The following is a 26,264-nucleotide window of genomic DNA, read 5'->3' as shown; positions in this document are numbered from 1 at the left end:
AGTACAGCATTTTATTTCTTGACACAGAAATTGCAGCAAAATCAGTTTGTCTGAACTGTTGTCAAATTAGAGAGATTTTATTAAAGAAAAACTAATCTGCTCTTTAATTTAAGACTTTGCTTTTGCTGTAATGATGAGAGTTGTACTCTAAGTTAAACTCCAAATTCAACAGAACCATGCTTTCCAGCTTCTAGGTGGAAACAATCACACAATTTCTGAGTACGTACAGTGCCCTTGCTCTGAGCCCTTTAGCTCACAGTTGTTCACAGATTAAATACCATTGACTACAGAAATGAAGAACAGCTAAAATCAAACTGAACTCTGATGTTGGCCATCTGACATTATCTCTTCAATACAATGGACCAAGCAGTACTCATCCATGGAAAAGAAATCAGGACAAACAGTCCAGTGGGGAGTTGCAGCAAGAACATCATGACACCTACCAAGCCACCTTCACTCTGATGTTCTGTACTTATCAGATACCCCACACTTGCATCCATAGATGTCAATATGCCCTGGCAGGTCTCTCCTCACAAATCTGATGGAATTATAGCTCTCTGTGATGGTAAATAGGAGACTAAAGTTCAAATTAAGAGGTGCAATTAATGTTTTTTCCCCCCGCATTTCTGCAGCTACTAGTTTAAAATATCCATGAAGAGTCATCAGTGAAAAGAATAAACTTGACAATAAATTATTTTTTAAGGAACCTAAAGACAAAAACATTATTCTAGAATAAGACACAACTACATATATATGCTTACATGCAATTGTGTATGTATGGGCATATACCTCATGCCTGTATATGGGACATAAATACATACATACATACAAATAAAATCCTACCAAAAAAAAAAATCAAAATTCAGGATAGTAACCAAAATGAAAAGGATCTAAAGCCAGAGTTTAGAAGCACTGGTCGCTGTGACTTACCTCCTGGGGTATGTTCCAGGCCATATAGACATGGCTCTTAAACTCGTCCATCCAGACCTCAGCCACCCTCAGAGCATTTCTCCGGACATGAGCAGTCAGATCCTCTGTGTATGGTTTGTGTGCTCTTTCGATGTGGGCAATCCTGGAGCAAGGCAGAACCTCGATGCTTCCTCCACACTGCCACACCTAGCAGGGAGAAATAAAAGGACATTCTGCTAGTGGCAGCACCCTACACCACTGCTAGCCTCCAGCAAAAGACACTGGAATTGTTTTATTTCATTGTTAGAAAGGAGAATAACCATTCAAGACTTCTTGGACTATAAAGAGGTTGTGAGGGGAGGGTTATTACTTTTTCTTACCATAAATTATTAGCGCTACTTCACCTTACTATAGAGTTTCTAAGTTACCAGTAGCCACTTGTGGGAACTCAAAATGTCCCTCAGACATTTTTGGAGGTTCCAGGTCCAGGTCAGAAGCATTTGAGACCCTGGCAGGCAGCTGGAAACAGCTGTGATTTTGGGTTTGAGCTATGGAATGATTTACCAACCTTGCAGGAAGAACAAGAAGTCACAAAAGTTTAGATATTATAGTAGAAGTAGTTACAAAGTAGAGGGAAGAATTTTTGAGTGCTGTACAGGGGGGTTTTGGTTTTGTACATGGGGGTCAGAAGTTTTAATATGGATTTGGGATTTGGGCCTGTCCTGTCCTTCCTCTTTCTTCTTCCTTACCTCCATGTTCTTGGTGATGTTGGCACTCACAGATTGGTTTAGAGTAGAAAGGCACTATTTAATATAGGTAATAGGCATTGGGGAAAAACTGCAAACATGTAACATGTAATGTCCCATATAAAAGATAGAAAAGCACCATTTAATACAGGTAATAGGCATTGGGAAAAACTGTAACCATGTAACACGTAATGTACCATATAAAAGACAGAAAAGCACCATTTAATATAGGTAATAGGCATTGGGGAAAAACTGTAACCATGTAACACGTAATGTACCATATAAAAGAGAGCAGCAGCCCTGGGTGGGGAGAGAAGAAGCAGTCGGGAGTCAGAGAGGATGTCAGGGTGTGTGTGTGCCTCTGCCTGAGCTCTGAGCAAACCACAGCAGCCTGAGAAGAAAATCTTTTAGATAACTTGCAATAAACTGCCTTGGGACTGAACCACAGAGACTGCTGAGCCTTTCTTTGGAAGCTCGGGTTGGAAGAGAGACTTTTCCACCACACAGAGCAACCCCTGACCCAGGGTGAGCTCTGGCAGCCACTCACCGCACTCTGCCTGGCTCAATTAAGTTGTTTTCAAGATTATTAATAAAACCATTTATAGGGCATTCAAAACAGTAACACCTGGTTCAAGTTTTAAGCCTTGCAAGACTTTTCTCTGAAGTTCTTCACAGTACATGCATGCACTACCCAGAATCTTAAAGTAGGCAGCTTGCCATAAAAGGGAAAGTAGGCCAATCAGCTTTTTAAGACCGTTGAAGTTTCAGGTTCTATGAAGATTAGGAATATAAATACACCTTACACTTTGCTTTAAACATGGTTGAGAAAGGACCAGGTCTATTCCTTTTGAGGAGAGAAGAAGACTGAGACTGCCTAATGAAAATGTTGTGTGAAAAATTTCATCGGAAACTACTCTTATAATAGCTTTTTATGTAGGTTACTCTACCTGTTCAATTAGATTTCAGTTTTGCCCACTACCACAACTGAGCTAAAATACACAATATTAATCATAATTAATGCTTTAATTTCTGATTTACTTTTTTGCTTTCAACAAAAGAGAAAACCACATTGACAAGCTTAAGAGTCAGTGAAGTATATGAGTTATTTTTTGTATCATATAAGCTTCCTAACAAGATCAAGGCAGGCCATTCATAATGGTTGAGTGGATGCTGCTCAGGCGAAAGACCAGATGTACCCAAACTGTTTGATTCTACTGAACAATTACCTGGGTGTCCCAGAGGCAGGTGTACTCACTGAGAAGTGACAGAGTTTGCCTTGGGATACTGCCAGCAGAAACTCCTGAGGCTTGGTACCTCATACTAAGAAAGCAAAAAATGAGAGTGGAGGATGCTTCTTTCTTCATCCAGGGGGTCATATTCTGGTCTCCCTCCTGGTGGCCAGGGATGTGGGCTGGAAAAACATCCTGTTCTGGAGCTGATCTCAGGCCCCTCAGATCTGTCCACCCTATAGGCATATGCTCTACTACGGAGGCACTTTGTTCAGTCATTCATTTTATATATTTAGACATCTGGCTTGAATACAGCATTTAGGCATTTGGCAGCTCCCGAGGCCAGAAAATGTGGCATGAATTCAGAATGTTTACAAAGCTTTTTTCTGAACTGGTGCCTAATTGCATTCAGCATATGCTGGGAGAAGAGATAGAGCCCAGTTTGCAGAGCTCTGTGGAAAGGGAGCTAACCCATGAACCTGCTGTGCAGCCAAAAAGGGAGCTGAAAAGTCTTCAGCACATCTCTGTTTTCCAGAACTTGGAAAAGCATTAGAGTAAATAAGCATAACCATTATCAAAATCAGAGAAAAACTGAGATGATGATAAATATTTAAAAATAAATAAGCAACTGATCTGGCACAAAAATAAACTGGAAACAAAATTTGTGTTCTGCCTTTCTAAATATCATATTAAGCGGGCAATCCAGTTTAACAATCTAACAAAAATAATAGTTTGTCAAACATTTAATTATAAATGGTCCAACTACATCTCTTAATAGAGATTAAATGTGAACTACCACCAGGCTGTGCTCACACAATGCCTGCTTTCAGTCCAACTAATTTCTCTGTACAGCATGGACATCCAGCTATAAATTGTTTCAGAGTTACTCATTGTACAGTGCCTAAATTAGTATCATAAAAAACAAGGAAGATGTAGAGATGGTCATAATTTAGCCCAGGACAGGGCAATTCACAACACATGTGCACTGTGTATTCTGCCCAGCCTCTACTCATTCCAACCAGGGATGGCCTTCAGCCAAGGCCAGCAAGTGAACACCAAATCTTTTGTGGGATTTTCAGAGTTAGGTCTCAATGCTGTCTTCACAACAAGTTGAGCCAAAAAGTTCACAGCTTACAATAAGCTGAATTTCCAAGCAAAGTTTTAAGAACTGAAATTTGGAAGAGCAGTCATGTATAATTTCAGCATTGATTCAGTTATCAGGAAACTATGATTTGACTTAATACTGAAGTGAGATGTTTTCAAAAAACAACCTGAGATGACCAAACCCTTAACAGAGTTTGCAAATAAAAATTACCCTCTACCTGAATAAACACCAATTAATCAATTCCAGTGGCCACTCCTTTCTCCCAGACACTGTCAGTCTTTGTTCCATTTTCAAAGACTAATTAATTTCTATCAATTAATTAAATATAAATATAGAACTGCTAAGTTGCATTAAACAGTTTCAAAACCATATTATTTCCAAGCAAAACTTTCCTAAAATGCACAAAAATTAGCTACAGCACTTAACAAGGAGCATGAAACCTTGCCAAGTGGAAGCAGAGGCAATGCTTTAAAAAGGCAGAAAGTAGAATCCTGACAAGCTCAGCTGGTCACATATGGGACAAGCCAATGTCCCTTCTCTCTCCCAGTGTTCTTTGCCAGTGGGATTACAGTCTGGCAAGAAATCTCTCATTGCATTTAGGGAGCATCTTTCAGTGCATTTAAGTTGTTAAAAAAAAACCAACAAATAGAAATGGAGGTAACAGGCACCAAAGTAGGACTTTCAAATGACATGATATTCTCCTGGAATCTCATAGAAGTCAGCATCCCCAGCTCCCTAAAATATGCAAAATCTTCAGCCAAGGAATGAAGGGCTTTGCTGTTCATACACTAAACACTACACTGAACCACATGTATGAATGCTAAATAATAAACATAAATAATCGCTACAAAAAGCATCAGGTTTTTTTTTAAATTCTTCCCTGATTATATTTTAAATAATGGAATTTCTTGCAGTTTCTTTCTCTTCTAGACCAAATATCCACTTGAATCTGACCACTACTACCTCCTCCCATCTCTTTCACTCATTTACATTAATCCCTGGTGCTCTAACCATTGTGTTGGAGCTATTGTGGGTAGCTGGATGGTTTTTCAAGAGAAAAACCTTGAGATGGTAAAAATCTCATATCAGAAGTGCACAGGAAAGACTAATTAATTACTCTAAACAAATACCTTTCAGTCAGATACAATTTTTATGGCTTTTTTTAAAAGTAATATTTTAATACTAAGAGATGCATTTTCTCAAAGACTCTACTTCAAGGGAAGTTGAGCAGCCTTTTAGAGTGGCCTGTTCTTCATCTAATAAAATTCCTGTAAACAGGAAGGAATAGAAATTGAGGGGTTAGTTCCTCACAGCTTCACACTATTCCCCTGTGGATTTTGCAGCTATTTTTTGCTGTCATTAGCAATCTTTATTCAGGCTTTATCCACACTGAATAGCACCCTTCTAGTTTTGCTGGACTGCTATTTTATTTGATGGCTATAAACACATGCAAAAGTTAAAAATCAGTAGAGCTTTTTCAAATTATCACCCATGGCTTTAGAAAGAAGTCTAATGATAAGAGCTTCAAAGACTTTTTCAAACCACATGGAATGGTTTGAAGTAAAATGTTACATTTCTGAGCATACTGTGGCTGCAATCAGTAATACTTAATGACTAACCTACTTGTACAAATTGCAAAGAAAACAATTTCCTAAACCATGCTTAAAAGGAAATTCAATAAATTTTCCTGTTGCCCATGAAGATAATTTACCTATGACAGGCAAGCAGTGGAAATTACCAGCAATAATCTCAATTTCCTGCCAAATCTCAAAATATACATATGCAGTTGTAAAAAATAACATATGCTTTCATCACTGTGACACAATACATAGTAATTCACATGTCATGCTGTAAAAGCATCAATTACAAAACTGTACCAACAGGCCTCAGACTTTGCATTAGAAAATTTTGAAGTGTGAGGGTCAATGTATCTTTGGGAGTACTTTCCATGATTGCTGGAGTCTCAGGTAGGCAAAAGGTTTATTTTTATCTGGAGGAATTTCCTGAGGTTCTCATCCCGCTGGTTTACATTGCAAAAACAGTCTTTCAGGAAAAGAACACAGCAACTGGAGTTTCCCTTCCAAAGAACTCTGAGCCCACTTCAGTGCATTTCCAATGTTCCCTTCCAAGGCAGCCTGAGAAAGGGCTCTTTATTCTTGAATTTCCTTAGGAGGTTCATATATTTGGTACAGCCCCAAGAAAGGCTTAGAGGGATTTCTCTTCTTGAAAGAGTTCCTTGTTCCCTTATCACTACCCAAAGGTAGTAAAATTCCATAAAAAAATTCAAGATCCAAAAGGACAATAGCAGTGACAAGGCGAACACTTAGAGAGATGAAAGGCTAAAATTAGCAGACCCCATGCCCTAAACTAAGCAAATCAAAGGAGAGATGACAGGGACATTAAATGAGCCCAGGGAATCTGCTGGAGGGTGGGTGAGGGGGAAAGGAGGGGGAAACTCCCTTTTAAATCTTCAGTTGTTGTGGCTTAAGTGGACAAGCTGTCCAAGCTCTAAGCACTCACACTGTTAATTTACTGAATGTTCATTGGCACATCCTTTTAATTGTGGCCCTAAATCTGTGAGAATTTATGTTTAAATTTAAAGTAGCACCACAGAGTAAAAGGAAAACAGGTTCTCCATGCTGGGAGAGGCAGGAGAGCAACTTAAAACCACTGAGAGGACACAGGTGATGGCACAACAGCTCAGCAGGGACGACTCCTCTCTTGGAGGGGTACAGGACCTGAGCATTGGGCAGTCCAGGGGGACAGGACAAGTGAGGCAGCTACAGGAGCAGGAACACAGCAAGTGGCTTTTTAGAGCAACTTGCAAAGTCCTGAAACCCCTGTCACCCCTCTCTCTCTCCCACCAGGCATCCCACAGCGCTCGCAGAGCCACATGGCACTCACACTTCCTTACAAATACCCAAATCAATCTGGTTACAAGTTTTTTTAAGCAAATTCCATTCACATCTGGAAAACTGCTTTCACTACATTAATTAGTAAATCCTCTCCCATTTCGCTTAAATGCATTTGAATTTGCATATTTAATCAAAACAATCACAACTCTGAAGCTGATCCTTTTCTCAAATATTTAATTTATACTTCATTATAAAATGATATAACACTTCTTAATTAGAAGTTTCTTTTTATCTCTTTAATCACTGAGTGTTCTTTTTATGTTATAGAACCTTAATCTAATAAAAAAATAAACCCTATAAGTCATCAAGCAGTTTATTAGCATGCACTGCATTCATTAAATTTACACAGATTATGCAGTTTCTCCAAGAGCTAATGTGACCTTGTTTGATACCATCAGCTCACTTGGACTGCAAACAAAAACCTTTTAATAATTAAGTGATTTCTCAAAAAGCTGAAGTAATTTCTAGATTCTGTGAAGGTTGCAAATTACAAAATTAGAAGTACTCATTAAAGATGCCCTGAAGTTAAAAAAAACAGTCAGTGTAAATTAATTACTACTGTAGATACAAACTAATTAGTTACCAGTATCTTTGAAATATATTTTTGGGAACAATTTATTGTAAAAACTACTTGTGAATCTTGTCAGCCTTTGTCATTACCATTAATTGTTTACAGATAACCAGTAATGAGCTTGATATTTTACAGACAAATATGAATAAGCTATTTTCATTCAACACCATAATAATTTTGAATCTGCATTTTTATTTTGGTATCTTGACAGGTGACTGCAGAAAGGACACAGAGAATTGTCAGACACAAAGATCCATGAAGTCAATGTTCATATTTCTAGTTGCTATCAGTGAGTTTTCGATCATACCCTGGATGTGTTTGGACTGTTGTGCACATTTGTTGAGTATCTGTCTCTGCAGAGAGACACTGGATGAAATATGTTAATGTTTATTTAGGTAATATCTCCACTGAATTCAAATAACCTTCACTAAATATTTCTGATCATCACACAATCCTGTCATACTTTTAGGTAAACTTATTCATTTGTATGGAAGAACAGTCCTTTTTCATAACCAAGCTGATATTTTAATGTGAATCTGGAAGCAACCTACAAAAGCACACCCCCACAATACAAAAGGCTTTTTAAAAGGAAAGTAAAAGACTTTAACATAACTAGAGCTGCTCTTCATTTTTAAAATGTAAATTATCCCTTAAATCTAACTTTTGAAGTCATCATTAATTGCCTCACAGGCCTCATTTTACGTTAATTGTGCCTTCATAAAATACTCTCATTGAAAACCTAATATATGTAAAGATTCTTCACAAATTAAATTGTCGTTACTTTTCTTCCTCTTTTAGCTAATTGCTTCATTATGTACTTTTTAAATTGTTTTGTTCTGAAGGGATTAATTTTGCATGCATCTTCATGAGCTGTGAAACTTTTACAGTGCACTGTTAAACTAGGCATGGTGTGCTGCTGGTGTGAACTGCAGGAACCACTCTCTGCCTGTGTCCCGTGGAGATAACACATGTCAAGGGTCACTGAAGGCTTGTGGCTCCAGTCACTTCTCTTCCAAGCGTGTCTGTCTCATTGCCAGGCACAGTGAAGGACCCACACATCAATCACTACATTTCCAAGTTTAAGTTATGAACAGGAAGTAAAAGAAATCACTTCTTGTCTTAAAAAGCACAAAAGCAGGAGGCTGAAAAACAGGATCACCATGGGTTTAGTATTCACAGAGCAATGTACTGTGCTGGCCATCTTTTATGGCTTTACCTTTCTCTCCCTTACCACAGCTACACTCAGCTTGATCAGTCTTGTGAATCTTGCACTGTGCCTAAAGACCTGGTCACAGAATACAATATGCTGGGTTGGGAGGGACCCACAAGGATCACCACAGTTCAATTCCTGGCCCTACACAGGACACCACAAGAGTCACATCATGTGTCTGAGAGCATTGTCCAAACACTTTCTCAACTCTGTCAGGCTTGGTGCGGTGACCACTTCCCTGGGGAGCCTGTTCCAGTGCCCAGATACCCTCTGCGAAGAATCTTTTCCTGATATCCAACCCAAACCTTCCCTGACTCAGCTTCAGGCCTTTCCCTTGGGTTCTGGTGGTGGTCATCACAGAGAAGAGGTCAGGCTGCTCCTCCTCTTCCCCTCACAAGTTAATTGTGACTGCAATGAGCCTCATCTCCTCCCAGGCTGAACAGCACAAGTGTCCTCAGTCCCTCCTCACACACCTTCTTCTCCAGACCCTTCATCATCTTCACTGCCCTTCTTTGGACACTGTCTAAGAGTTTAATGTCTCTTTTATATAGTGACACCCAAAACTGTCCCAGCACTGGAGGTGAGGCTGCCCCATTGCAGAGAGAGTGGGACAATCCCTCCCTTGCCCGCTGGCGATGCTGGGCCTGATGTCCCCCAGGACAGGACTGGCCCTCCTGGCTGCATGGCACTGCTGACCCACGTTCAACTTGGCATTAACCAGCACCCCGAGGTCCCTTTCCACAGCACTGTAGCCCAAATTCTATCAGCATTATTAAAGACTGAGGCAAGAGCAATATTTGTGAGCAATCTCCAAGTGCCTCCTCATCCTTTCTTGTAGGGTATAGTCATGTCCTGTGTTAGCTGCTGCTGTAATACTTTTCTTTCCTGTGGGAGCAGCTAATAAAATGTTCTCACCCCAGAAATAGCAAAACCACAAAACTGATTCACTGGTAATGTGTAATTACACATGCTGTAGCTGCAGATTACCTGCTGAGGCATTCATAAGAAGAACAGAGGGAAAAACAATTATTCCAATGTAAGAGTGACTGAAACCAGAACAAGCCAAAAAAAGCCAGTACTTTTTGTCTTGACTGGCAAAATTTGGAGGCATGACAATTACTTATTTTATTCTCAATAGAGCCTTTCTTTTTTAACCTGTTGGAATTGCAATCCTGTAAATAGAGAATTTTATCCTGTGTCATCTTGAGATTCAAATTGTTGACACAGTGAGGTACTTTGCAAAACAAAATTAACCTCAGGAATAATCCTGTGCACGCGGATAAGCCACTGCTGGTTACACAGGGTGCAAGGCAAGTGCTTATGCCTTACTTGCACTGCTAAGGAATTATTTTTGTCTTGGTGAAAGTGTGAGCTGTGGAAGGCATTGGCTGCATCTTGTAACAAGTAACATCTGGTCAATCTTTACAATTTTTTTCTTTCAGGCTTCAATCCAGAAATAGTCTCCTCTTAATTCACAAAATGGATAAAAGCAAAATAAACTGCTCTCTATTTAAAGCTTTAATGCAAATTTAAAGATAAATTATTATATGGAAAGGCAGTATTTAAAAGTTATCTCAGAGTAACAACTAAGGGTATTTCTATTTTTGGACTTTTCAGCCTTTTGCCTTTACACATCACCAACCTTGTACTGTTGAGCAGTATATGCGGTGAACCCTGGATGCGGGGATGAAATGATGATGTCTGCTCCAGATCAGAAGGTTGAAGGATAGCTTTATTAAAACTATACTATAATACATTAATATACTATTTAAAGAGATACTGTATTATTCTATATACTTATTTCTTACTTACCTAAGTCAAACTCGTGACTCTGCTGAGAGCCCGAGCCACAGCTGGATCCATTGGTCACTGACCCCAAACAACTTCACCAGAATCCAACCCAGCAATCCCTGCAGGTAAACAATCTCCACAGCACATTCCACATGGGGAAAACAAAGGAGCAGAGATAAAGATTGTTTTCTCTTCTTCTCTCTGTGCTTCTCCAAGAAATCCTGAGAGACAGAATTGTGTCTCTCTGTCCAGAGAATGTGAATGTTACAGAGCAGCACTTGCGATCACGTACTAAGGATGTTTTCTGTAGAGCAAATCATTCCCTACTGGCAAAGGATATTGGCCTTCCTACTGAAAACAAGCTAAAAACATGGCTTTAAGACTACAACAAGTGATGACAGCTGCAAGAGCAAGAATGGGGAATGTCTTGATTAACTTTCCTGAGGCGTATTTGAGGAAGAGCTACATTGCTCAGTGGAGTGCCACGAAGGGAGGCCCAGCAGCAAGGACAGAAAGGGACACCAGCCACACATGACACATCCCACTGCTCTCTCTCCATGCAAACAGTTCCACAACACAGCAGTTTGGTGAAAAATCCCTTCATCTTCTTTGTTCCTTTCCTGACATTTCTACCTCTTGGCACACCAGCCTGTCAATCTGCCTAACAGTTTGTGAGGCAGCAACGGTAAATCACAAACTGTTTGACATTAAAATTAACTCTACATTTCAAAGAAAATAAAAGTTTACTGAAGCAGAGGTGTTCAAAGGCAGCAGGTGTGAGGCAGACCACTGTGCTGGAAGAGCCAAAGCACCAGTGAGCAGCTGCAAGAATGAGAACAAGAGCATGGCAAGAAGGAGAAAATGTAGCCTATGTGCTGTGAAACTTCACTCAAGCTTGAACACTGTTGGTGTGGTTTAATATTATCCGCATCCTAAACCCAAAACACAGCACTGTACCAGCTACTAGGAACAAAATTATCTCCACCCCAGCCATGCCCAGGACAACTGTGGAAAGGCTTTCCTTAATAAAATCAGACATCTATTTACATGCAATATAGTCGTGGTTTCATGTAACTTATTGCCTGTGTTAGGAGCACTGACAGGTAAAATTGCTGGAAACTTCTAGGTAAAGAGGAAAAAGGGCAAAATGTTTCCATATAAATATGGAGATTTGGGGCCAAGTGTAAGTATCTTCACTTGCTTGTGATTAACAAAAAGAACACCATCCCAAGGGCAGTATTATGAGAAAGGTCTCAGGTGAGAAATCATCAGGATACACACACACTGTGGACTGGAAATGGCTGAAACATGTAAGCAGCCATCAGTTCCTATGAACCAAATGGGAGAGACCCAACTAACAGATAAAGAAAAATCATGATCCCAGAAGTATGTTGTGGCGGGGAGGTGAAAGAAAAAACAAGATAAGTAAGAGCCAAAAACACATTAAAAAACCCCAAACAAACCAAGACCCACTCCAATACTAACAAACAAATAATAACTTCTGGAATTTAAAAACAATAGATCAGGGAGAATCATGATGGACTTCACATTTGCTAGCTTTGCCACAGAGGGACCCTAATGCATGGAAAATACCCCAAAGAACACATGGACTATTTTCTGCTCAAATAACTAATTTCTCCATCTCTATTCATTAACTGCATTCCTCTAGATCTCCACCATCAGAAACAGCATCAGCTTCACAAAAGGTCTGCAGACAAACTACCAGACTAGCAAGAAATGAAGCAATTAATTTCACTACAGCAATATACTGTACAAAAGTAGCATGCCAGACTCAGTCTAACTATAAACGCAATTTTCCTCCTGGGTCAGTCAACATAAAGTCCTGTTATACCATTTAGTTGGAACAAGACCCAATCCTTCCCTTCAAGAGCTTTTACCTTCTAATAAATTTTCCTCTTACCCACTTAACAGGGCCATTATATCCTTGTGAACACGAATTCATCTGCAAGCACAAAGTATTTGTGACACACAAAATTACTCTTAGTCAAAGCCTGGGCTTGCATTTCCATTACTCTGATGATGACTTAGTGTGGGACCTGAGGCAAATCACTGAGTATTTGTTAAGGCATCCCTAAAAGTGGCACAAATAACTTATTATAACAGACATTTGGGAACTTTATCAAGCATGTAGGCTGCTTTAAAAGACAAAATAATTGCTACAGGGTTGCTTTTGATAGAAAATCTTCCGACTTCATTAGGAATTGGAAGAGGCCTTTAAGAAGCCTACTGCAAACTAGATTTAAACCATGCAAAGCAGAATCTGACTGAATGCATCCAATTGATTGCAGAGGATTTGTAGGGTCTCCCATGGCCACAAGAACTTGCTGGCACAACCCAGAAGCTGAGCCCAAGTGACACTGAGAAACATCAGCCTTACACTCACATAATTTTTCCACTTTAAGGCAGTTACCAAAACAGCTCCTGCTTGGTCCCATGGATAACAATGTGATTCCAATTTGCCCTCTAAATGCAATCTGGTAATTTAAAAGCACACTTAAGTCCATTCAATTGGGAATAATTGAACAAAAAAGAAGCACCACTCATCCTTACCTGAATTTACAAATATGATGCTTCTTCACAGAAAATGAATCTTTTAAAATCCCAGTTAAAGTGATTGAACTGCTCAAAAATGATTCTATCAAGTCTTGCATCAACCAGCCTGCCTTTTTTGTCTTATGGGGCAAATAGATTCACAAGAAAACGTTTGGTCGAAGAGTAAATAAAAAGTTTTTTCTAAGAATCAAATGCATTTATGTTTTGAAACTCATCTGCCAGCTCCTGGCTCAAGGCAAAATATTCCTATTGATATTTATTTAATAATACATGTTTAGTATTTTACAAATGCTGTTACAAATCCACACACAAAGGTAAAAATCTTAGAAGTTAAAATAGTATTCCAAATCAGAGACCAACAGAGCTGAGTAGCAGCTCTGAAACAAATTCAGAACCAAGAGAATAATTCTCTGAAGTCCTGTTTTCTGTGGCTTGTTATGGTTTACCAACAATGGATACTTCAAATATAGTTACAAATAGTTGGGGATTTTCTTGCATTCATGTAACACAAATAACTATGTATTTGTGCAAATGATGAGGTGACAAACATAACTCCTGGGTGAGGATAGTGGGAAGAGTCTCCATTTGTCAGGATCTAATTCCTCACAATAGTTTTATATCCTCTGGAACAAAATCAGTAATATAAGGACATGGGACCATGTTCTACTTAGCATGTTTAAGATAAAGAGGTAGCTCAAGTGATCCTAACAAATGCTGCTATTTCTGCAGTCAGAAATAAACTCTCAATTTCCTCTAGATGTTTGCTCTTACAAGCTTATGCACAAAGTTTTCCTAGCAGGCCATTTTGGACAGACAGTGTCTGCTTGTCCATTATCCTGAACGATAATGCTTTTCACGCAGCAGAAAACTAGAAAAATCTGGATACTGCTTAAAAAACCAGAAAACGACAATGAAAGATGAGGTGCAGTGAGTGTGACATGGTCACAGATTGGAGACCAGCATTTTAAAATGGAAACATTATTTATTGCACTAATATTGTAATTATAATGTAGTTTTTGTAGAACAATGACTATTTTGATTAAGGCATTCATCATCGGCCCTACAGTAGAAAGTGACACAAGTAATCTGGAGATGTTCCAGTGCCCAACCTCCCTCTGAGTGAAAAACCTTTTCCTGATACCCAACCTAAACCTTCTGTGACACAATTTCAGGCCATTCCCTCGGGTCCTGTCACTGGTCACCAGAGTGAAGACTCGTGAGGTTATTGAAGACCACAATGAGATCTCCCCTCACTGAGTCTTATCCTTGTATGATCTCAGGTACAGTGAGGATTGTGAGAAGAGATGTTAATAAAATGTTGAATAACCTGTTGGTTACAGCTCTGTAATTTGTTTTCATGTAGCCAGAGCCAAGCCAGCATAAAGTCAGATGAAGCAGCATATATTATGCTACCTTGCACACTACATCTGTTACAGATGTAGTAAATATTTTATGTAGGTCAGGCACTGCTTTCCTGGAGACAAAGAAAAAGCCATAAGGAAATCAAAGCAGTGTTGGGCCTTATTCCAGTGATCCAGCCTATTCCAAAATTTCAATTATGCAGAAATTGTGTCTCTCTGATCTTGTCTATCAACATACCAACAATCAACTCCTCCAAGGCTAAGTATTGCAGACCAGACAGGGTACATCTTATGATGAAAACCAAGAGAAAATGCCTCACACTCAGCAGGAAAACATAATTTTTTGTCCACTGTAAAAAGAACAGAAAAATCAAAGTGACATAAATTTTCAACTTATTGAAACATTGAGCTGCAAAATAAGTTTTTGGGAGCAGAAGGCAGCTCTCTGGCCCTCATAGTGAGAAGAACAGTGTTATTAAAAGAAGCCTTGCATTTCTCTCCCTTTCCTTAAAAAAGTGCTCTACTGTAGCTGAAAGGGGGTCTGTGCTTCACTCTGGCTGAAAAAACTCTGTATCTCTAACAGGCAGAAGAAAAAGAATTTCAAGAAACCAGAAATAAAAATGACTATTTTTTGTTATATCTTGCTATCTCAGGAGATAATTCTATATTCTTACTTTAAGTTCCTTTTTTTTTTTTTTTTTTGCTATTGTACAGCAGTATGCTTTTCTTCTGGCAACTAAAAGGCTCAAAACACAATGTTACCTTTCTCTTACATTTCCTAGCAGGGTTCCGAACTTAGTTTTGTAACACACTACACCATTTTTCATTGCCATTATCTACCTAAAAACACCACTCTTGTCAAAACCTGAAAGATTCTCAAAGAGAACAGAAAGATATTTAGCTGTGAAGAGATACAGAAAGAAGTACACAAATCATACACAATACTGCATTATAGTAAACAGGTGAAGAGTGTACAATGCAAAAAGAAAATATATGCACTTTATGAATATCTTAATTCTTTTCCATCTGGAAGGCAGCATAAATGCCTCTATATTCTACATTGCTCCACAGTGATTTTCCTAATTTAAATAAACTAAGTCATCTAGAAAGGTTTTTCCCATCACACTTGTGAGAAACTATTCTCCTTACTGAGTCCAGGATCACAGGTAAGCAGGGAATTTTAGCTATCAACTCTGCGAAATTCTAGCACTGTTGGAAGAACATTCCTAAATTCTGTACTTCTACCCTTGTCCCAGATTAAGTTCTGTAAAGAAAGCTATTGCTCTTTTTTCACTCCTCTCTCCTCAAATACATTTACATGTCTGCAGAGCTGTGGACCTCCTTTTCATGCCATCATCCATGTTTTGGACTGCTTTCCCCCCTGCAATAAGAAGCAATCTATACTGTAAGTCACCAGTACTGGCTAATTATTTTCCTTACCCTAATTCCAAGCTCCACATTCTCTCCTCCATACACTTCCATGCCTTCATCCAGTAATCCAATCTCTTGGAAGTATTCTCTATCTACTATGAAGCATCCAATCAATGCAGGACTTCTGGAAGAATAAATCATCAGCAACCAAAATTAGCAGATAAATTCTGAAGAATTTTATTATTCAGACACAGATTGTATTTCTCATTGCTAGGTAAAATGGTGCAGCAAAACAGATTTTTAAGAAAGTATTTCTCCAAGAGTTTTATTGAGCCTTGCTTTCTAATACTCCTAATTCTAAAGTAAAATTAACACCATTGAAGAAAAATAGAATTGAATTATTAGACATAAATATTCACCAGAGCAGTTAGGATTTCAGTGCTAATAGTGCGAGACACAGGAGCCACAGTTTTGTTTCTCAGCTACCAGCCAGTGTAGTCTCTGTTCTTGCTAAATCTCTTGTCTGTGACAATTACAAATGATACCCGTTGATGCACAGTTCTGTGTGCTCAGCCAGAAGCCAGGCTCACCTAGAGCTAAAAAATTTATGTCTGTAAGCTTACCTAAAAAAAGAGATTGTTTTGTGAATAGGACCATCCAGATAAGTTTTTTAATACAGAATCAAGAAAAGTCTGCCTTTACCAGCATAGTGTAACATTAGTCCATTGTCCTGAGCCAAATTTAAAGACATCATATAACTTTACTGGATCAGTAAGCTCTGTTTATGCTATGGTGTGAACCAGCTGATTTTTACTATACAGAACCAATTTTAATCAGGTAAGAGTTCAGCCACAGAGGGTACAATTTTACCTTATAAGTAGAGAAGGATATAGAGTCATTTAGCCTTTTCATTTTTCACGTACCTTATAATCCACAATTGCAAGAAATAAATATGTCTTTTCAGATTATTACACTGTTATCAGGCATTCTGGATATTAATTAGTACTACAGAGAAATTCACCCTGGTTTTATTGAGAACACTCAAGCTACAGCTAGTGGACACACCTGCTTTCAAACAATTCTCCAGAAATCTATATATTAATGCCTCCAAGTGCTATAGTATCTGCTTTATAACAATTAAAGACCATTTCTGATGCATTTATTAATGAAGAAAATAGCAGTTAACATCAATACAAAACTTATGCTTCTTTTATGATAAGGTACTTTAGCTTTTGTTGTTTTAAAGTATTTCTCTGTGCACCTCATTCCCTTTGCTATAATTCTAGAAGGATAATGGAGGCATGATAGAAACCATCCATCAATACACATAGTTTTGTTTGTTGGTGTATTTGTTTTAATTATCCAAAACACACATGCAGCATATTGCACTGAATTTAAAAAAAAATGTGCCAGGGAAACAGCTAGGGAACAAAGCTGAAATTCATATAGGACACTTACTCACAGTCCTCATATAGAACAGAGTTTAGGGGTAAAATGGAAAAGTATATTCCCTCATTACTTTGTGTTTCAATACTTTTATTTTTAAAAATCATAGTAATTACTCTATATAGTTAATCACAGAATCACAGAATGGCTTGAGCTGGAAAGGACTTTAAAGATTATCTCATTCCAAACCCCAGCCTTAAGCAGGTACATCTTCAAATAAATGAGGTTGCTCAGAGCCCCATTCAGCCTGGCCTTGAACACTTCTATGGATGGGGCATCCACAATTTCCCTGGGCAACCTGTTCCAGTGCCTCACCACCCTCACAGTAAAGAATTTAATCCTAATATCTAACATAACCCTGCCCTCTGTCAGTTTAAAGCTGTTCCCTGTTGTCCTATTACTACCTGCTTTTGTCCCTTACCAGCTTTCTTGGAACCACTGTTTAGGTACTGGAAGGTGCTGTAAATGTCCCTGGAGCCTTTTCTTCTCCATGCTGAGCAACCCAAACTCTCCCAACCTGTCTTCACAGGAATATTTTTATAGCATTAACAGAGTTCATTAACAGCAATAACTATTCCTAATGATGTAGAAATTATCACACCTTTTAATATTTGTCTGTGGCAAACCTGTTCATTTTTATCTCCTTCTTTCTAGGTCCTGTTTATGGGTCAGTGTTAAACTGACAGAACCTGAGAAAAGTGCCTGCCTGTAAAGACAGAGCTTCTGGATGAAAAATAGCTGCCAGTGTTATTTGAGGTTCTGCTTTTCATGTGATGAAAACAGCCTTCACACTTTATTTCTGCAGGGAGCTAGAGCACAGGTAACAGTGACCTCTTTGAATCAATGAATGTGTATCTACAAGAAAGGCCTGTAATCTCAGCAGAGCTGCTCAGTGGGTTCAGAGGCTACTACTCCCCTCCCTGAGACAAAGGTATTGTTCTGTACCAACACTCTGGACATGGTAAGAAAGTACAGACTCTGTCCCAAAGCAAGGACCCGATACAGCCTTTGCTCACAGCCTTTGCAAACATTAACTCCTAGGACACAGCTGTACACCTATGTGACAACGTTATAAAGGATACAGCTGTCAGATAAGCTCTGCTTATATAATGTAACTGCAATGAAAATTCCATTTCTGGCCTGTAAGCACTAAATTAGCAGGTAAGACATTTGGAGAAAGCAGCGCTGCTGAGCAGCCCCACCTACCACTCCACTTGGGCAGGAAACCTGTTTTAAAAGATCTACTGGAAACAAAAGCTTCCTTTAAAAACCTTTTAAAATATCTACTGAAAATAAGGTTTTTTGATGATTGTGTAGGCATCAAGGACAAAGCTGTAGAGGACAGGCCAAGGATATTTAAGTATTTGAACTTTACAGTCAGTAAAAGCTATTACATAGCTGAGCCCACTTTGCCAGTGGCACTGTAATTTGGGCCACCGTTACCTTATTGGAGCAGTTGTGTTCTCGAGTTTCCACCAGGACTTAGGAGGGTTCAGATACCGGCACCACAGCTCCCAGTCAAACCCTTGTGCTGAGAGGGGATACTCTTCTATTTCAAAATTATCATACTTAATGTTATCGAATGATGGAGAAATTACTCTTTTTCTGTTTTCTTTTATCCTGGTGAGCACTGGTTCCGCCCTAAAAAAAAAAATACAGTGTTAAGATTACACCAGTACAAGCTGATGAAAACCACAGAGTAGTTTGTTTTGGAAGGAGCCCTTAAAGATTATTTAGTCCACCACCAAATAAACAATACAGCAACTTATGCAGTATTTTTCAGAAAGAGCAAAGTCTAAAGCTGTTACCCATTCAGAGCCCTCTCTGCTTCAAGATGGAGTTTTGACAGTGCAGGATTTGCCCAAAAATAACACACTGCAACATATTCTCTAAGATACCCTGTTGTTAACCTTGGTTTGAGCTGGTGGATGGAAGAAGTGAGTATCTGTGTATCATAGAGCATTTATACCCTTGCTACCAAGTAATGGTAACTTCAGGCTCTCAACATTATCAAGGACATCAGGATCAGAGTTAATAATAGATCTATCCTAGAGACAGAAGCTCTTGCCTTTTTACCATCATTTTTATTTAAGGACCAAGGGAGATAGTAAATCCAGACTGAACAAGTTAGAGTACGTTATTTTAGTTCTGTTTACTTTTGCAAAGTGGCCAAAATAACACTTGTTTATACTGAAGAACATAATAGAAACATAGCATTTTTTAATGAAGAGAAGGTACATTCACCTTCATGGGCAAAGGGCTACATTACTGGAGGTGTTTTTTAATGTGCAGTTTTCTAGTATTACAATATTACATTGTAATTAAATCAGCAGATTACTCAAACCATAAAAATGGATCTAGATCATATGACACAGCACAGACACATTTTTCCTGCTCCTGTCCATGATTATGCCTGAATTTTCATTAAAAAGCTCAGAATTCTCACTCACCCTCTAAATGCAAGAGGAACGCCAGTCAGTAATTTAACACCAGTGCTCGGTAAAGGTCTGGTGAAATTGAAGGAGAAGTTGAAGGAGAAATGGAAGGAGAAGTGGAAGGAGAAGTGGAAGGAGAAGTGGAAGGAGAAGTGGAAGGAGAAGTGGAAGGAGAAGTGGAAGGAGAAGTGGAAGGAGAAGTGGAAGGAGAAATGGAAGGAGAAATGGAAGGAGAAATGGAAGGAGAAATGGAAGGAGAAATGGAAGGAGAAATGGAAGGAGAAATGGAAGGAGAAATGGAAGGAGAAATGGAAGGAGAAATGGAAGGAGAAATGGAAGGAGAAATGGAAGGAGAAATGGAAGGAGAAATGGAAGGAGGCACCTACCAACCCACATTGAACTCCACGTGGGCATCGAAGAGCGCAACAACCGGGGCTGTGGCTGCTCGCCAGCCGCTGACCCGCGAGCGGATCAGCCCCTCCTGCTTGCTGTGCCGGACAACCTTGATGAAACCAGGCTTGTGGGCATTCACCTCATCGACATACTTCTGCAGCTTCTCCTTGAGCTCCGCTGTAGGAGGGGAAGAATTAGGTGTTAGCAAGAAATGTCAGCTTGACGAGATGTAAAAATCTGTTGTTTCAGTGAAACAGGAGAAGCTTTCACATAGCTACTCAGAATTCTCAAATAGTCAGTCTAAAAGGAGGTAAACAAAAAGAAGGACCAGGAATTACAAAGCCAGGGACCTCATAGATTGGGAGAGCTGGACAGGACAGAACAGACATCCAACCAACATGATTAATGCAACGTTCTCCATTTATTAGTGAGAAGATGGCAGTTTTTATACACTTTTATATAGTTTACAGTTTAAAAAGGCATTGGCAAGTGAACATTGTTTATCCTTGTCTTAAGTTGGCCTAAACCTCACACTATAAAGCTATACTGCTTCACACCCAGACAGCCCAGTGCTTCCCATCACACCTTAATATAATTTCTAACTGCGCCACAAACTCTAAATTTCTAACTTCGTCTCAGGCTTAGAGGGCTTCACAAGGCCCAAATCTGAGGCCGAGACTGGAGTAGCTCAAATCTCACTCCAAACATGAATCACGCCCTCTCTCTCTCAGAAATGCTGCAACAGAATTATGTAGCAACAAAATAGTTATATAGATGTAACTATTTAGCCTACATGACTGCCATCAGAATCCTGACACTGTTTAACAGTAACATGCCACAAAATGAAGTGTCATAGCTACATAAGAGCATATTATATTACTGCAACAATAAACAAGGCACCTGTCTTCTATTTCCAGGAAAAAAAATAAAAAGCCCAAGTATTTTTCATGAATCTTCTCTACCAATATTTCAAGAAAAAAAGAGAAGCAAGAATAAAATGCATTATTTTTCCTCTTTCCATTTTTTTTCCCCAACTTTGACAACTGGTTTCTGTCTTGACTAAGAAGTTCAACAACTTTTGCTCTTAGAACAAAGACCAGTGAAAGCTCTAGAGAATAATAATTCCTAATTAAAATATAATAACTCTTGGATCAACAGCTATTATATCTCTTGTTTAAAGACCACTGCATGACAAAATACAGATGTGGAGTATAAATACTGTGTTCACAATTATTATTAACTGAAACCATTGTTCACTTTATTCTTTATTAGCACTCCTATGTTCTATTTACATTATGGTATCACTCAGAATTCTCTTCGGGACAATAAATTCCCTTTATTCTGAATCTCTCCACAAATACAGGAATGTCTTTGCTGTGATGGAGACTAATCACAGTGGCTATAATGCTATGCTGGGCATTATCAAACCTGCATTAAAGCTCAATGCTGAGTGTGAAAACTTCAGCAAGCCACTTAACTTCTCCTGAGGAACAGGTTCCCCAGGGAAGCAGTCACAGCACCAAACCTGCCTGAGTGCAGGAAGCATTTGGACAACCCTCTCAGATACATTCTCATGTGAATTTTGGGGTGTCCTTCCATTGAGCCCATGCAGCTTCTCAAACCATCAGCCTTCCACTCTGGGAGCTGGTCACCTCAAACAGATCTGGACAACTGGCATGCTAGAATGGGTAATGGCACAGAAAATTAAAAGCAAGCACACTTTATGAGCCAAATTAAACATTCATCCTTGGAAAGGAGGTGGGTGTGTCCTCTCTTAAGCAGACAGAAGAACAGAGCTCATGAAGTCCAAAGACTCCTAAAGTTCATCCCTGTTTGTAAAGACACTTGGACGTCCCCCAGGTGTGATGAAGCTGGTTTCTCACCTTGCAGGACTGTGCATGCCATGTACCTTTGTGTCAATGAACTCTGCATGAAATGAGAATACCACAGAAAAGTCCTGACACTTACAGGTTTTCATAAAAACAGGAATTAAAAAGAAATATTCTGCTGATCATGTCCATCACAACACTTAAAATGCAGCAATATTTTAGGAATTGACTGGATATGTTGCCAAAATTTTCAACATTACATTGCCAATATCTATTCAATTTGTTTGTCTGTGACTGCATCACCTGGAATAAACAACATGAGCCACTTACATAGCACAGAGAGTTCTTCTGTTTTGTATTAGACTTGTTGCTTATTGATCAATATGCTTTTTCTCCTTTATGAAGTAAAAAAAAAACCCCACATTAATTTATTTAATGCTTGTGCCAAACCATATGTTCTTACTGCTCACCTCCTAACACATAGAGATTTGTAGCAAGCACGTATCTATCAAACCAACCACTAGCTAACAGCACATGAAATTGAAAAGAAGATATTTATGTTATGGAAATTCTATGCACCTACAAATAGTATAAACCCATTTTCTATTCCCAAAATGCAAGACTGCAGAAGGTGAATATCAAAACACAAGGATTAAAGCTTTGTTCTTGGTGTAAGTGGCTGCTCACAGCTTTGCAATATCAGGAGGCTTTATTTGCCACAACAATGCAGCATCTTCACTGAGGATAAAATATGTGGAAGGAAAGTGAGCTCTAATCAAGGACTCGAGAATCAGTAGCCTTGACAGAGTCATTGCTCTCTCAGTCACTCCATTTCAGTAAGTGGGCTATTCTTACTCCTGCCTTACACATTTCCTAATGTGGACTGACTTTAGAAGCTTGAGTAAACACAAAATCTATTTCATAGCTGGGTGTACAATAGAAAGAGATGGAAATGGAACAGAACCCAAACCTTGGCTTGCCACCAGCATGACTTCAGCTACACATTAGAGCTGTGACACTTACTAGGCAGTACACGCTTCTGATTTTCTGGTTACAATGCTGCTCTTTGCAAATGAAGTGTATGGCCTGAAGCATCTCAGGGGAACCTTGGAGGATTACCCGTGGTGAGTCAGCAGGGAGGAACCATCCCGTGGGCTTCAGGAACATCCTCAGGTGGTTTAGGAAACTGCTGCTTTTTCCTTAATCTTCAACACTGGCCCACAAGCAGTGACTTTGTGGCATGTGCACAGGAGACAGAGCAGTAGTGTGCAGTCAGGCACTTTCTGGCCTTTATTATTTAAAACAGATCAGCTTTACTCTGCAAAGGCAGAGCATTATATGCACCCTTTGTCTTACAAGACCTATTGGGCAGATTCTCCCAGAAGAAAAGATAAGGCTGTGAAAAAGATAGATTATTTTCACTCAGCCACAGCACGGAGACAACATGCTAATGAAGTTTAGAAAGTCACAATTGAACACTTTAAAAATGCCCTAGCAAAAGAGTTGAGTTAGTTTTTTTCCCCATGCATTCCATGTCTTCCTGAGTTTTACATGAGAAATCTGAATTCAATTGTATTTGACAGTTTTAGAGCACCCAGTCCAACTGGCCTGAATGATGGGACTCTCCCCCCAGAACTATTCAAACACTTTGCTATGTCTCTGATGGTCTTCAGCAATATTATTTTAATCCAAGTTCTTTTTTTTTTTTCCCACTTCAAGATATGTTGCCTGAATAATAAACAGGGTTTTTCATTAATTATTGTGCTTCACAACTTTATGTCACCATAGGGAGAAGACAGGGAATAAGCAAATGTGTCATCTTCAATACACTGTTGATTCAGTGTCTAATTATGGAAACAAACAGGCTTATAAAGATGGATTTGCCTTTCAGCACAGAATCTCTCAAATAAGGACTCAATTTGACTAAGCTGAATGAGGCTCTGCAACTGGAATGAAAGAGCAGCCATATATGGAATGGAAAATGGCACTTGGAAATGTTGCACTCTACCACCTGTCTCTATATGGTACAGATGTCTGGAGAGCACAGCACAACTCTCCTCACAAATGTAGAAAACATAATTAGTGTGCCATAATTATGTTTAATATTAACATAATTAGGTTCAAACTCTTCTAATAGGTTGTTTGTTTATTTTTATCAAATTGACAAAGATTTTGTTTGTCAAGTTCCCCTACTCAGTATGACAAAGCAGTGCTAAAGGATTCACACAATTTTGCCTTCTTAGGAAATGGCAGAAACTGGACAGGATGGAGCAAAGAGCTTGAGGAGTCAGAAGGCATCAGCCACCTCATTTTCTTGAATGGAAAACCATCTACAGATCATGCTTTTCATCTAGCTGCATGAAGTGGGCTACCTTTTGTAAGCCTCTGTGCCCACTAAATTGAGAAGTGAGCAGGCTCAATGCTGGTGCCTCAGCCCCTTAGTGTCCTACAGCAGCTGTGGGTCTGTCCCCAGAATTCAAATTTCAAAGTAATTAATATAAACAGCGTTGCCATAAAAAAACAAATTACTGCCTCACAGTCATGGAGAAGGAGCTTAAAGAACATCTAATTAAGGCTAACTTTCAGTAACTTTCATACTTTAAAATACTCCCACTCTGAGTGCTTGAATGAGCTCGCATGTCTCACAACAACCAGGTTTATGAAGCCTCCTCACACTATGTTTGGCTAAGACATGCATTTTACTGACCTTTTTCTTAGCTGTAAGTTTCTCAAAAGAGCTAAAATAACAAATACACATAAATAAAACAACACTCATAACACTCTGCATTTTCTAAAGCCTAAGAGACCCTGGTGACTTTGGCCCAGCAATGCCTGCTGCATGTTACTGCCATATCTGCAAACCTTGTGATTTTCCTTTAGGGAAATAATTACTTTAATGTCAAATGCCCAGGAATTACCATGTCCCTCTTTACTTTGGCCCTTGGCACAAATATGGCTTATTTTACTGTGAGGGGAAATAATTACTTGTCAATACAGAACTGGGTTTAAATTAACAATTGGCCTCCTTGTGCCAAAAACAGTGGATTGACATGTTATATGAAAGGGGTAAAATCCTGCCAATTCATTTTTTTGTCTGTGTCTTCACTGAGCTGCTTAGAAGGTGCACTCTGGTCCCCAGGTAAAGAAAATTGCTGGACATTTCCTTGGATCATAAAGGACACTTTTAAAGGCAAATCATTACAGCACCTGCAAGAACACAGCAGGAGTTTATGCCTGCATTTGGAACCAAGAGACCACTGGTCAGCTTGCTTCTGGCAAGGATCCCAGAGCCTTCCTGAATTCTCTGTGCAGCAGGTCAGAACGGGATCCACTGCCTTGTAGGAAGGCAAAACAGTCACCTAGCACAGCTCAACAAGTTGTTTTGCCACACTGGAAACATCTATCTCATCAGGTACATCTTATTTCTGCATGAAAGACCACTAAATTGGCAAAAAGACAGAATTCACACCAGCCAATTAATTATAAACTAAGATTTTTCCATCCTCTTTACCCAATTATTTTTGGCTCTAAGTCTTAGGAACAGGAAGAGCTGCTTTTCCAACTTTAGCATGTATTAACATAGCTAACTTTCTGGCAAATAAAAAAAGCCTGTTATAACAGGTTTGCTGCAAAACCCCTCCTCTCTTCCCCCTAAATCCCTCTGTAGGCAACCAGCCTGAATTAATGTAACAACTTGAATTCATGGCAGCAGCTAGGCATATGAGAGAACCTGTTTTGTTGTCCTTTATCTAACAGAATATGTGGATTACATCACTTATTTTGTATGCAGCTCGGTGCTTCATCATTTTTGTTTTTCTTACCTCTGGTCCCTTATCTTTCATGCTGAAGTGATCACCTCTCATCTCTGTAGCAGAAGCAGATAATTCCAAATGGAAAATATTTATAACCAGACAGAGGCATGTCATTTGTAATGCACATGTGTACAGAGAATGTCTGCAGCAGAGGGTAACAAGGCTCAAGCAGATAAGGAGGGCCTGCTGTGCACACGTATTTAATAGCCCTATGTTATCTGGTAATAGATAAACTGCCCAGGGGAAATTACCAACGTGATAGACATGAGAAACAAAAAAAGCAGTGGAATCCTTCTCCTCAACTCCCATACCTAACCTGCACTGTTGACAGAGATGCATAGTCTAATCTCAGAAATTCAGGCTATCAATTTAATCTCAGAAGTTCAGGCTATCCACATGTAAAGATAGAGATTGTAATGAACTTTTACAGCCACAACCTTTGCATTCAGCAAGCCCAAGTCCCAGCTGCTGTCAGACCTCCTCGGGTCTACTAAGATAAATTGCCTACAACAATCTATTACAGCTCACATCTTGGATTACAAGCCAAGGGTTTCTTTAGCACGTGAA

At 39.2% G+C, this 26,264-nt stretch overlaps 1 protein-coding gene across 6 annotated transcripts in view; it reads right to left on the bottom strand.

The window, feature by feature from the left end:
• Window positions 1-26,264, bottom strand: part of GALNT18 (polypeptide N-acetylgalactosaminyltransferase 18) — a 244,246-nt gene that overhangs the window by 87,841 nt on the left and 130,141 nt on the right. For all 6 annotated transcript variants that reach the window (XR_014955486.1, XM_085579837.1, XM_085579838.1 and 3 more), the window contains exons 5-8: window positions 20,050-20,233; window positions 18,672-18,869; window positions 15,852-15,966; window positions 931-1,116 (exon numbers count right to left, since the gene is read on the bottom strand). Coding sequence is in view for 5 of the 6 variants with exons in the window: in XM_085579837.1 (XP_085435963.1) it covers window positions 931-1,116; window positions 15,852-15,966; window positions 18,672-18,869; window positions 20,050-20,233 (683 nt within the window). In the remaining variant the exon portion in view is untranslated. The remainder of the gene's footprint in view (window positions 1-930; window positions 1,117-15,851; window positions 15,967-18,671; window positions 18,870-20,049; window positions 20,234-26,264) is intronic.

The sequence above is a fragment of the Lonchura striata genome, chromosome 5 (assembly GCF_050655825.1).
Source record: "Lonchura striata isolate lonStrDom1 chromosome 5, ASM5065582v1, whole genome shotgun sequence".
Classification (NCBI taxonomy): Eukaryota; Metazoa; Chordata; class Aves; order Passeriformes; family Estrildidae; genus Lonchura; species Lonchura striata.
The sequence above is the reverse complement of the archived record's forward strand: the minus strand, read 5'-3'. Positions and strand labels throughout refer to the sequence as shown.